Raw genomic sequence first — 14,557 nt, 5'->3', positions numbered from 1 at the left:
GACTGTTGCAGTGGTGGGTGACGTGAAGCCTGATTCTCTGCTATGACATGAAGACTGATTCTCTGCTGACATGAAGCCAGATTGTCTGTTACGGGACCTCTCTCCTCTGCCTGGGTGCTGGGCCTAAATTTATGAAAATGGACTGTTGCAGTGGTGGGTGACGTGAAGCCTGATTCTCTGCTATGACATGAAGACTGATTCTCTGCTGACATGAAGCCAGATTGTCTGTTACGGGACCTCTCTCCTCTGCCTGGGTGCTGGGCCTAAATTTATGAAAATGGACTGTTACAGTGGTGGGTGACGTAAAGCCTGATTCTCTGCTATGACATGAAGACTGATTCTCTGCTGACATGAAGCCAGATTGTCTGTTACGGGACCTCTCTCCTCTGCCTGGGTGCTGGGCCTAAATTTATGAAAATTGACTGTTGCATTGGTGGCTGACATGAAGCCTGATTCTCTGCTGACATGAAGCCAGATTGTCTGTTACGGGACCTCTCTCCTCTGGGTGCTGGGCCTAAATTTATGAAAATTGACTGTTACAGTTGTGGGTGACGTGAAGCCTGATTCTCTGCTATGACATGAAGACTGATTCTCTGCTGACATGAAGCCAGATTGTCTGTTACGGGACCTATCTCCTCTGCCTGGGTGCTGGGTCAAAATTTATGAAAATGGACTGTTGCATTGGTGGGTGACGTGAAGCCTGATTCTCTGCTATGATATGAAGACTGATTCTCTGCCGACATGAAGCCAGATTGTCTGTTACGGGACCTCTCTCCTCTGCCTGGGTGCTGGGCCTAAATATCTGACAATGGACTGTTGCATTGGTGGCTGACGTGAAGCCTGATTCTCTGCTATGATATGAAGACTGATTCTCTGCTGACATGAAGCCAGATTGTCTGTTATGGGACCTCTCTCCTCTGCCTGGGTGCTGGGCCTAAATTTATGAAAATGGACTGTTGCAGTGGTGGGTGACGTGAAGCCTGATTCTCTGCTATGACATGAAGACTGATTCTCTGCTGACATGAAGCCAGATTGTCTGTTACGGGACCTCTCTCCTCTGCCTGGGTGCTGGGCTTAAATTTATGAAAATGGACTGTTGCATTGGTGGGTGACGTGAAGCCTGATTCTCTGCTATGATATGAAGACTGATTCTCTGCTGACATGAAGCCAGATTGTCTGTTACGGGACCTCTCTCCTCTGCCTGGGTGCTGGGCCTAAATATCTGACAATGGACTGTTGCATTGGTGGCTGACGTGAAGCCTGATACTCTGCTATGATATGAAGACTGATTCTCTGCTGACATGAAGCCAGATTGTCTGTTACGGGACCTCTCTCCTCTGCCTGGGTGCTGGGCCTAAATTTATGAAAATGGACTGTTGCAGTGGTGGGTGACGTGAAGCCTGATTCTCTGCTATGACATGAAGACTGATTCTCTGCTGACATGAAGCCAGATTGTCTGTTACGGGACCTCTCTCCTCTGCCTGGGTGCTGGGCCTAAATTTATGAAAATGGACTGTTGCAGTGGTGGGTGACGTGAAGCCTGATTCTCTGCTATGACATGAAGACTGATTCTCTGCTGACATGAAGCCAGATTGTCTGTTACGGGACCTCTCTCCTCTGCCTGGGTGCTGGGCCTAAATTTATGAAAATGGACTGTTGCATTGGTGGCTGACATGAAGCCTGATTCTCTGCTGACATGAAGCCAGATTGTCTGTTACGGGACCTCTCTCCTCTGGGTGCTGGGCCTAAATTTATGAAAATTGACTGTTACAGTTGTGGGTGACGTGAAGCCTGATTCTCTGCTATGACATGAAGACTGATTCTCTGCTGACATGAAGCCTGATTGTCTGTTACGGGACCTATCTCCTCTGCCTGGGTGCTGGGTCAAAATTTATGAAAATGGACTGTTGCATTGGTGGGTGACGTGAAGCCTGATTCTCTGCTATGATATGAAGACTGATTCTCTGCCGACATGAAGCCAGATTGTCTGTTACGGGACCTCTCTCCTCTGCCTGGGTGCTGGGCCTAAATATCTGACAATGGACTGTTGCATTGGTGGCTGACGTGAAGCCTGATTCTCTGCTATGATATGAAGACTGATTCTCTGCTGACATGAAGCCAGATTGTCTGTTACGGGACCTCTCTCCTCTGCCTGGGTGCTGGGCCTAAATTTATGAAAATGGACTGTTGCAGTGGTGGGTGACGTGAAGCCTGATTCTCTGCTATGACATGAAGACTGATTCTCTGCTGACATGAAGCCAGATTGTCTGTTACGGGACCTCTCTCCTCTGCCTGGGTGCTGGGCTTAAATTTATGAAAATGGACTGTTGCATTGGTGGGTGACGTGAAGCCTGATTCTCTGCTATGATATGAAGACTGATTCTCTGCTGACATGAAGCCAGATTGTCTGTTACGGGACCTCTCTCCTCTGCCTGGGTGCTGGGCCTAAATATCTGACAATGGACTGTTGCATTGGTGGCTGACGTGAAGCCTGATTCTCTGCTATGACATGAAGACTGATTCTCTGCTGACATGAAGCCAGATTCTCTGTTACGGGACCTCTCTCCTCTGCCTGGGTGCCGGGGCCTAAATATCTGAGAATGGACTGTTCCAGTGGTGGGTGACGTGAAGCCAGATTCTCTGCTATGGGACCTCTCTCCAATTGATTTTGGTTAATTTTTATTTATTTAATTTTTATTTTAATTCATTTCCCTATCCACATTTGTTTGCACGGGATTTACCTACATGTTGCTGCCTTTTGCAGCCCTCTAGCCCTTTCCTGGGCTGTTTTACAGCCTTTTTAGTGCCGAAAAGTTCGGGTCCCCATTGACTTAAATGGGGTTCGGGTTCGGGACGAAGTTCGGATCGGGTTCGGATCCCGAACCCGAACATTTTCGGGAAGTTCGGCCGAACTTCTCGAACCCGAACATCCAGGTGTCCGCTCAACTCTAGTTACTAATCAATAGTACTACAAAAAGTCCCAGTGTAGACAGAACTTAAAATTAAATAGGAAAATATGTCTATGGTGCTCCCTTGTTTATTTTTGCTTACTGGTCCCATTGTTTCATGAGTAAGATATCATGACTTGTCTTCCCTAGTAAGCAAACTTTACTTTACACACAGAACAGATAGTTTATAGAATGGATTGCTTCTGACCCACATATCATTGATCATTAAGGACACTTTTCTTGGAGAAGAGATAATTATAACTTCCAGGATAAGGCTACTTTCACACTAGCGTTAATATTTTCCGGTATTGAGATCCGTCATAGGTTCGCAATACCGGAAAAAAACTATTCTGTTTTGTCCCTATTCATTGTCAATAGGGACAAAATGTAACTAAACAAACCGGAATGCTCCAAAATGCATTCCGTTCCATCCTCGTACCAGAGAGCAAACCGCAGCAATGCAAGTCAATGGGGACGGATCAATTTTCTTTGACACAATCCGACACAACAGCAAACAAATCCGGTCCCCATTGACTTTCAATAGAGTTCATGAAGGATACATCTTGGCTATGTTATATACCCGTATAATACAACCGGATCCGTTCATAACGGATGCAGATGGTTGTATAACAATAATGGAAGCATTTTTGCTAGTGTAAAAGTAGCCCTAAATAGGAAATTCCACATTGAATATGTCTGGCTTGGCCAATATAAAACTGAATTAAATATTTGCAGAAAATTATGATATGAGCTGTGATGCTATTTACATAAGGCAGTATCTGAATATAAAACAGACCATAATTTATGTAATTTTACAGAAAATTCTTCATGGATGGCATCAATTACAATGTGGCCTTCTGATGCTTTGACGCCAGGTTATGTGTCCATTAGGATCGTTCCTATTGAGTTTGAGATAGCACGCCAAAGGAGTGATATTCAAAAGTTCAGTTTTTATTCATTCAAATTTCAACACCAGTGGTACATTTCTAACATTTATTGCAATGTTTCAGGCCCAATTTTGGTGCCTTTCTTCAGGCTGTGTCTGAGGGAGTTCAAATCCATGGTGTCCATTATGACCTATTATGGATGCCATAGATATGGGTTCCCTTATCACAATGACCCCTGATGATAATGGCTGATTGCTGCCACCCATAGCTACAGGCACCGAGGGCGGCTCCCCTCCAGCATCGACCCAGCTAAACTTGGTTGACTGCTCCCTCCCTATTTCCATTTATATTTGTATAAAGCATAGCTGGACAGGAAGAATTTGAAGGAAAGCCGCCCAGCAAAAATATTTTTCTGAGCCCAGCAATAATTCTGTCCATGGCAAAAATACTGAATTGCCAGTGTCGGATTATAGGCTGCACGAAAGCCATGAGCATTTTGATTCCTTGCTTTATTATGGGATTACTCTCATTCAAAAGAGAGATGAGTCATATATTTCATATTAAGAAGTAAATTAATATAAACCTAAAATATGCAATTTTATAATATACAAATATACAGTTGCAAGAAAAAGTTTGTGAACCCTTTGTAATTATATGGATTTCTGCACAAATTGGTCATAATATGTGATCTGATCTTCATCTAAGTCACAACAATAGACAATCACAGTCTGCTTAAACTAATAACACACAAATAAATAAATGTTACCATGTTTTTATTGAACACCCCATGTAAATATTCACAGTGCAGATGGAAAAAGTATGTGAACCCCTAGACTAATGACATCTCCAAGAGCTAATTGGAGTGAGGTGTCAGCCAACTGGAGTCCAATCAATGAGATGAGATTGGAGGTGTTGGTTACCGCTGCCCTATAAAAAACACACACCAGTTCTGGGTTTGCTTTTCACAAGAAGCATTGCCTGATGTGAATGATGCCTTGTACAAAAGAGCTCTCAGAAGACCTAAGATTAAGAATTGTTGACTTGCATAAAGCTGGAAAGGGTTATAAAAGTATCTCCAAAAGCCTTGCTGTTCATCAGTCCACGGTAAGACAAATTGTCTATAAATGGAGAAATTTCAGCATTGCTGCTACTCTCCCTAGGAGTAGCCATCCTGTAAAGATGACTGCAAGAGCACAGCGCAGACTGCTCAATGAGGTGAAGAAGAATCTTAGAGTGTCAGTTAAAGACTTACAAAAGTCTCTGGCATATGCTAACATCCCTGTTAGCGAATCTACGATACGTAAAACACTGAACAAGAATGGATTTCATGGTAGGATACCACAGAGGAAGCCACTGCTGTCCAAAAAAAAAAAACCACTGCTGCACGTTTAGTTTGCACAAGAGCACCTGGATGTTCCACAGCAGTACTGGCAAAATATTCTGTGGACAGATAAAACCAAACTTGAGTTGTTTGGAAGAAACACACAACACTATGTGTGGAGAAAAAGAGGCACAACACACCAACATCAAAACCTCATCCCAACTGTGAAGTATGGTGGTGGGGGCATCATGGTTTGGGGCTGCTTTGCATCAGGGCCTGCACGGATTGCTATCATCTAAGGAAAAATTAATTCCCAAGTTTATCAAGACATTTTGCAGGAGAACTTAAGGCCATCTGTCCACCAGCTGAAGCTCAACAGAAGATGGGTGTTGCAACAGGACAATGACCCAAAGCATAGAAGTAAATCAACAACAGAATGGCTTAAACAGAAGAAAATACACCTTCTGGAGTGGCCCAGGCCCGATTGAGATGCTGTGGCATGACCTCAAGAAAGCGATTCACACCAGACATCCCAAGAATACTGCTGAACTGAAACAGCTCTGTAAAGAGGAATGGTCAAGGATTACTCCTGACCGTTGTGCACGTCTGATCTGCAACTACAGGAAACGTTTGGTTGAAGTTATTGCTGCCAAAGGAGGTTCAACCAGTTATTAAGTCCAAGGATTCACATACTTTTTCCACCTACACTGTGAATGTTTACATGGTGTGTTCAATAAAAACATGGTAACATTTAATTATTTGTGTGCTATTAGTTGAAGCAGACTGTGATTGTCTATTGTTGTGACTTAGATGAAGATCAGATCACATTTTATGACCAATTTGTGCAGAAATCCATATCATTCCAAAGAGTTCACATACTTTTTCTTGCAACTGTAGTTGAACATTATGTATCATGTTACACATGCATGATTTGCCTTTTCTTCATGTGTGTCCCTTCTCTCTTCCACTAGCTTCTGCTCTCTCTCTTGTCTCCTCCCCTCTTCTTCATTCTGGCTTCACCCCTTATCTCAGCTACTTGCTCTGTTAGCTGCTCACAGCATGATTTTTTGACCTATCCATCTGTTCATCGGTGTATGATCTGCACAGTTTGGAATAAACGTCTTCACGATCTACAAGGTGTCATTTGGATCGAGTCACTGTCCGCCCATTCACCTAAGATTATGGTTATCACCATCTCAGCAGAACTGTAAGTTCAGAGATCACATTGTAATGCTTAGACTGGAGAGGCAGAACAGTCAAAAAATCTGAGAAGGGATCTTACAAGATCTGCAAAATATCTTTCAAGGGATCCTGCTAGCTATGCATGTATAGTGAGATGTATATGGACACTGGAATATAGCAGAATATATGTATAAGCCGGTATACTCCAGCTAGAAAGTAAATCTCAACATAAGATTAATCAGTTTTCTGCACAGATTATTGAAGAAACTGTTCATGGAACTGTTATATAATCAGCTCCTAGACTGTATTGTCACATGCATTCTGCCTGCAAGTCATCCTAAGCTCTGTATGCAATCAAAACTAAACTGTGCAGCAGCCATTGCTAAACTTCTCTCTGACTCCCCCTCCCACTGGTTGCCTAGGAAGCCCTCTCCCAGAGCCAGAAGATTGATACATTTCTATGCAAACACATACCTTGTGATTTAACCCTCTGCTTGCCATCACAATGCACCAGCAAGGCAATGTACAATCTGAGGAACCTAATACACAGAAAGAACCTGAACTTCCAACAGATCAGGAGTCAGATCCTCAAGGCCACATAAAACAAAAACGTTTAGTGAAGCCAACCTGGAAAGTCCAAGAGAACTATGAGGCTGACAAAGAAGAACTGTTGCAGAACATCAGCCACTCATGGTCTAAAACTATTGAATGCATGTCAGCTCTGTCTCAACCAACTCATAAGGTATTGCACCTAGAGGGCGCTGTTAAGCAGTTGAATGCTGCCTATGAGAACTACCAAAGACTGTCTGCTAAATATGCTGATCTCTTAAAGCGGTACAACACAAAAAAATCCTTAAAATAATTGCAGGAGTTGATTGAGCTCAATCTTGAAAGAGACGATCTAGTAATACAAACAAGGACAAAAACGGATGTAAAATCCATGAATCTAGATCCCATCTCTCCACAACTTCTAAGCGCTCCACACGAACTTCCAAATCCTTAAGATCAACATCTACTCTCAACTCATCAAAGCCTGCGACTCATCAAAGCCAACGACTCATCAAAGCCTGCGCTGATGCAGAAGCTTCTAAAATCCAGGCAGTTTTCACCCAGAAGAAAGCAGAAATAAAAGCTGAGGCTGCACAGAGGGAAGCGGAAATGGAAGCTGAGGCTGCACAGAAGAAAGCGGAAACGGAAGCTGAGGCTGCACAGAAGAAAGCGGAAATGGAAGCTGAGGCTGCACAGAAGAAAGCGGAAATGGAAGCTAAGATCTGAAACATTTTCTACATACACAAAAGACCCATTTCTCTCAAATATTGTTCACAAATCTGTCCAAATCTGTGTTAGTGAGCACTTCTCCTTTGCTGAGATAATCCATCCCACCTCACAGGTGTGGCATATCAAGGTGCTGATTAGACAGCATGAATATTGCAGAGGTGTGCCTTAGACTGCCCACAATAAAAGTCCACTCTGAAATGTTCACAGTTTAGCCTTATTGGAAGGGGGGCTGTGGAATGTTGGTCCTCTCCTCTTTAATAGCTGTGCAAAGTTGCTGAATATTGGCATGAACTGGAACGCACTGTCGTATACGCCGATCCAGAGCATCCCAAACATGCTCAATGGGTGACATGTCCAGTGAGTATGCTGGCCATGCAAGAACTGTTTTCAGCTTCCAGGACTTGTGTACAGATCCTTTCAATATGGGGCTGTGCATTATCATGCTGCTACATGAGGTGATGGTCATGGATGAATGGCACAACAATGGGCCTCAGGATCTCGTCACGGTATCTCTGTGCATTCAAAATGCCATCAATAAAATGCACCTGTGTTCGTTGTCCATAACATACGCTTACCCATACCAAAACTTCACCGCCACTATGGGCCACTCGATCCACAATGTTGATGTCAGAAATTGCTCACCCTCAAGACGCCACACACTCTGTCTGCCATCTGCCCTAAACAGTGAAAACCGGGACTCATCCGTGAACAGAATGTCTCTCCAATGTGCCAGACGCCATTGAATGTGAGCATTTTCCCACTAAACGACGACAAACTGCAGTCAGGTCCAGACCCAGATGAGAATGACAAACATGCAGATGAGCTTCCCTGAGACGGTTTCTGACAGTTTGTGCAGAAATTCTTTGGTTATGCAGCTGTCCGGGTGGCTGGTCTCAGACTATCATGGAGGTGAATATGCTGGATGTGGAGGTCTTTGGCTGGTGTGGTTACACATGGTCTGCAGTTGTGAGGCCGGTTGGATGTACTGCCAAATTCTCTGAAATGCCTTTGGAGACGGCTTATGGTAGAAAAATGAACATTCATTGCAAGGGCAACAGCTCTGGTAGACATTCCTGCAGTCAACATGCCAATTGCACGCTCCCTCAAGCGCTGTGACATCTGTGGCATTGTGCTGTGTGATCAAACGGCACATTTCAGAGTGTCCTTTTATTGTGGGCAGTCTAAGGCACACCTGTGCAGTATTCATGCTGTCTAATCACCTGTGAGGTTGGATGGATTATCTCGGCAAAGGAGAAGTGCTCACTAACATAAATTTAGACAGATTTGTGAACAGTATTTGAGAGTAATGGGTCTTTTGGGTATGTAGAAAATGTTTCAGATATTTGAGTTCAGCTCATGCAAAATCAGAGCAAAACCGAAAGTGTTGCGTTTATATTTTTGTTTAGTGTGTATATATACAGTACAGACCAAAAGTTTGGACACACCTTCTCATTCAAAGAGTTATCTTTATTTTCATGACTTTGAAAATTGTAGATTCACACTGAAGATATCAAAACTATAAATTAACACATGTGGAATTATATACATAACAAAAAAAGTGTGAAACAACTGAAAATATGTCATATTCTAGGTTCTTCAAAGTAGCCACCTTTTGCTTTGATTACTGCTTTGCACACTCTTGGCATTCTCTTGATGAGCTTCAAGAGGTAGTCATCTGAAATGGTTTTCACTTCACAGGTGTGCCCTGTCAGGTTTAATAAGTGGGATTTCTTGGGACCATCAGTTGCGTTGTGGAGAAGTCAGGTGGATACACAGCTGATAGTCCTACTGAATAGACTGTTAGAATTTGTATTATGGCAATAAAAAAGCAGTTAAGTAAAGAAAAACGAGTGGCCATCATTACTTTAAGAAATGAAGGTCAGTCCGAAAAATTGGGAAAACTTTTAAAGTGTCCCCAAGTGCAGTCGCAAAAACCATCAAGCGCTACAAAGAAACTGGCTCACATGCGGACCGCCCCAGGAAAGGAAGACCAAGAGTCACCTCTGCTGCGGAGGATACGTTCATCTGAGTCACCAGCCTCAGAAATCGCAGGTTAACAGCAGCTCAGATTAGAGACCAGGTCAATGCCACACAGAGTTCTAGCAGCAGACACATTTCTAGAACAACTGTTAAGAGGAGACTGTGTGAATCAGGCCTTCATGGTAGAATATATTCTAGGAAACCACTGCTAAGGACAGGCAACAAGCAGAAGAGACTTGTTTGGGCTAAAGAACACAAGGAATGGACATTAGACCAGTGGAAATCTGTGCTTTGGTCTGATGAGTCCAAATTTGAGATCTTTGGTTCCAACCGTGTCTTTGTGCGATGCAGAAAAGGTGAACGGATGGACTCTACATGCCTGGTTCCCACCGTGAAGCATGGAGGAGGAGGTGTGATGGTGTGGGGGTGCTTTACTGGTGACACTGTTGGGAATTTATTAAAAATTGAAGGCATACTGAACCAGCATGGCTACCACAGCATCTTGCAGCGGCATGCTATTCCATCCGGTTTGCGTTTAGTTGGACCATCATTTATTTTTCAACAAGACAATGACCCCAAACACACCTCCATGAAGGAGAGTGATGGGGTGCTGCGCCAGATGACCTGGCCTCCACAGTCACCGGACCTGAACCCAATTGAGATGGTTTGGGGTGAGCTGGACCGCAGAGTGAAGGCAAAAGGGCCAACAAGTGCTAAGCATCTCTGGGAACTCCTTCAAGACTGTTGGAAGACCATTTCAGGTGACTACCTCTTGAACCTCATCAAGAGAATGCCAAGAGTGTGCAAAGCAGTAATCAAAGCAAAAGGTGGGTACTTTGAAGTTGTTTCACACTTTTTTGTTATGTATATAATTCCACATGTGTTAATTCATAGTTTTGATGCCTTCAGTGTGAATCTACAATTTTCATAGTCATGAAAATAAAGAAAACTCTTTGAATGAGAAGGTGTGCCCAAACTTTTGGTCTGTATTGTATGTATATATCTATCTATCTATCTATCTATATATATATATATATATATATATAGATACATATATGTATCTCTCTCTCTCTCTCTCTATATATATATATATACGGTATATATATCCCTTCAGATAATTCCTTTTCAATAGACTCCATAAACTCCAGAATGCTTCATTATAAATTAGGCACAATTCTGCCAGTCTCTGAACCTAAAGTGAAATTAACGATTTTGCAGTAGCCCTCTGGGGTACTACACTAATAACTAATAGGACAGCCCCTTGACTTCAAAGCTCAGAATAAGAATTTAAATGAATGAAATACAAGTTATAATGAAACTTTTCCATAACACTATATACCAATCTGCTCAGCTCCTCCTGCTCTATGATATGCTGCCTGCAGATTAATTAACATTTTCATGGTAGCATGTTCCCTTTAAATGCATTTGTTTAGTAAGCTGGCACAGGAGCACTTTTGTTTACGGAGTGATAGCCTTTAGATCTCTAATGTTCACATTGCAGATTTTCCCTCACATTTATGGTGCAATAATTCACTTTGGATGCCCTGGATTCGCCCTGAATTTTCCACTTGGAAACCACACCAAGATAGGATATTTGTTGGGCAACAAATATGCATGAAAAACAGCCCTAAGGCTTCCTTCATGCTTTGGCTTGCTTTATCCTTTTTTACAAACTTTTTGGTGCTATTTATTTGATCACAAATAATTGACGTTTGTTTTGTTTTTTCTGTAGAGAAGTCTATGGGGAAATGCCTGCAAAAATCTCTGTACCTAAAGCTTTTTCTAAAAATGCTATGTGTGACAACACCCTAAGGCAAGTTTCACATACTGTACATTGAATTTACCCATGTCTTTGGTAGCAATTTTATTTCTTTCAGCATCATTTGCTCTTTTTTATTCCCAAAAAATACTATATACAAATTTGCTTTTAAGTATATAGCAAAATATTTTAACATCTACATTTTGCTTATTTCATTTTTTTTTGGCCAGTGGCACGTTTTGATAAAAAAAAAATAATAATTGTGCCTCATATATAGAATTTTGTTTCCTGCCATTTCTTTTCCATAAGCTTCTCTTTAGGACTTTCAAAATACCATGAAAAATGTAAACATGCAATTAAAATTAAAAAAACACCAAAATGGTTGTTAAAACCAAATAAAAACACTTAAATGTTGTGGTGTTTTATGTACGCATTTAAAGAGCAGAAAATGTGTATGAAGGTGGATATACATTTCAAAAGCTGTTGGCCGAACTATGTCTCCCAACTCCTTAATACACATACACATTTGGCTCAGCTGAACGTGTTTGTGTTTTTAATTTGTAGAGGGGAGAAAACCGCTGCCAGACACTTCTGGTCGCAACTTATCTCCATGGCGAACAAAAGGAATGGGTAAAAATATTCACTTTGCCTGATCCTTCTCTCCCCTGTCACCATCTGCTGGGCGACAGACGGGAGCTCCCCATACACATTAGACTGTACACTAATGTATACAGGGACCTTAAGAAAGAAGGTCTAAAACGCAAAGTCTTTAATTCATATGGTGACAAGTGGCGGTGGCATTTTATACTACTACTAGCCTATGGGAGCTAGGACGGGATAGTTGGGAGTTATGCTAAATTATTGTTTGGATCAATTAAATCATGGGATGAAGGTCACATTTGACACCCAAATAAGTACAAAAGAATACATTATAGCTGTACCTTTAGCTTGCGTTCATGATCACCGCTGCAAAGCGAGTTCACAGAGACCTTAAATGTTTTCCAGGCCGGATTCAAATTGTTCATGACAACCTATATTGAAATCAGAATAAGATGAAGAAAGCTTGTCACTTGATGAATTTAATTGCAATTAATGATTCTCAATCCATTACCTCACCGTGCAAACAGAGTTTGGTGCAAATCATACTGTAGTAATATATAATACAAGAAGAAGATTGTTTTTGTTGGTCAAAGGGTGCCTACCAAGAGCTACAAGGTGCTCTGGGTCCTTTTGTTGTCTCTCTAGGAAGAAGGCTTTCTAGGTGAAACTTCTGCTAGGACAGAGTCACATAGCGTAGTTTTTGGTGTGAATTTTGCAGCATATTTAAAGAGATTTTCCAGGACCCTATATTGATGACCCACAGGATAATTAATCAAGGAGTCATTGTGGGGAACAACCTACAGCACCCTCTGCCCTTCAGCTATTTGAAGAGGGCACACTGCTCCAGTGAGTGCTGTGGAATGCCATTTCTTTCTAATATGTGAAAATTGTGGTCCAAGAAACTGCACTATATATCTTTATAGGGGGCACACAACTGAAAGAAAAAAACTAAAAAAAAAAAGCTTGGTGCTGGGCTGTGAGCCCTCAGTTGTATCTAATATGCAGAGAGCTGCCCTAGAGGTGTCTGCAGCCAGCTAGAATTGTAGCATTTAGGTGGAGGAAATAAGACCACAAAAAAAACAAAAACAAAATAAAGCTCAGAGCCCCTAATACACATGGGTTGCAGTTTTTAGGTGGTGGGCTGTGAGCCCACTAATGCTCTGTGCCATTGAATAACACCTTCCTTCTTGTTTCCCACCAGTGTAAGAAATGGGAGAGAATTATCATCAGTCGGTAAGTCAGTAACGCTTCATTGATAAATTTGGCAATCTTTAAAATTAATACTTTTGTTTAGAGATTTTAATCCAGTTTGCATGCATTTGATAGATTCAGCGCATACCTACTCCTCTGGCTCGTCTGGCACTTTTTTTTAAAAGTGGTGAGATTGAAATAAAATCATAAAAACTGTAAAAAAAAAAATATCATAAAAACTGATCTGTTCACATGGCACAAGCAGATCCGGTCACCATCTCGGCCAGTGATTGGCTGCATACGGCCTCAAACCGGATGTTTTCAGCAAGGAAGCCCAGTGGAGCATCAGAGGCTGGGAGAAGAAGGAGTAGGGAGCGGGAAGTAGGTAAGTAGTCTTCTGTCTGGCCAAGTTGGGGGGGGGGGGGGCGTTGCCACCTTTCTCTCCTCATTCCCGCAGGATTAATAATGTTGTAGCTTCAATTGATTCATCTCAAGGAGTTTAGCATTCTTTAAATGGCAGCCATTTGGAGGATCCCTATTTTTTTAAGAAGCGATTAGTGGCTATGAATAAGAATCCCTTAATCCATACACTGTTAGCCACTGGTTGTGCTGATATTATGCTCATACTGTAGGTATTTTGCTGACTGCCTTCATCAATTATAATTTAAACTGGATTGGCATCTCCATACTCTGGAGAGCAGATTCCATTTTATTTTTACTAATTTTAAAGATAATCCTCTGAAAATGCGTTCATAAGAACTCTCATTTCCAATTATTGGCCCATGCAAACATGGCAAATGCTCATTTATCGGCTGATCACATCTGATCACAGGGCATGTGCTGCTGACAATATGCAAAATGCATGGGGACTGTATGATCTTGTTCATCAAAATGTAGTTTGATTCGGTCAGTGTAAGCATATGTTCACTCGTGCTAAATATGCTGCAGATTTTCTGTTGCAGATTTTTGTACAGCAAATCCGCAGTGTTTTACGGTACCAGCAAAGTGGATGGCACTTTAAGTAATCTCCTCCACACTGCATAAAAATCTGCCACATAAAATTTACGTGAGGTGCGGATTTTTAAAATCTGCAGCATTTCAATATATGCTGCAGATCTCCACTCTGGATATCACAGTTGCAGCGGAGGGGGTGAAATCCACAGGCATTTCCACAGGAAAAAATTCATGTAACATATGTTTTTGCGGCAGATCCACAGCAAGATGAATTGACTTTTCAGCCGTATTTTGTATCTGTAGTTTATAGCTTTTCCTGTATGAGCATGCATACAAATATGATTACTAATCACTAAGTAGGACCACCCACTGGACTCCTAAACATTGAAAGAGCAGGGATTCAACCCCTTCCCGACATATGATGCACTAGTACGTCACAGCCGGAAGTGGCTTCTGC

General features: G+C 42.0%; 1 protein-coding gene across 1 annotated transcript in view; it reads right to left on the bottom strand.

Annotated features, from left to right (window-relative positions):
• Positions 1-14,557, bottom strand: part of CPNE4 (copine 4) — a 479,073-nt gene that overhangs the window by 158,051 nt on the left and 306,465 nt on the right. The window contains exon 9 of the mRNA XM_044295448.1: positions 12,297-12,386. Coding sequence (XP_044151383.1) covers positions 12,297-12,386 — 90 coding nt within the window. The remainder of the gene's footprint in view (positions 1-12,296; positions 12,387-14,557) is intronic.

The sequence above is a fragment of the Bufo gargarizans genome, chromosome 5, assembly GCF_014858855.1.
Source record: "Bufo gargarizans isolate SCDJY-AF-19 chromosome 5, ASM1485885v1, whole genome shotgun sequence".
Taxonomy (NCBI): Eukaryota; Metazoa; Chordata; class Amphibia; order Anura; family Bufonidae; genus Bufo; species Bufo gargarizans.
This window is presented reverse-complemented; position numbering and strand designations above follow the sequence as displayed.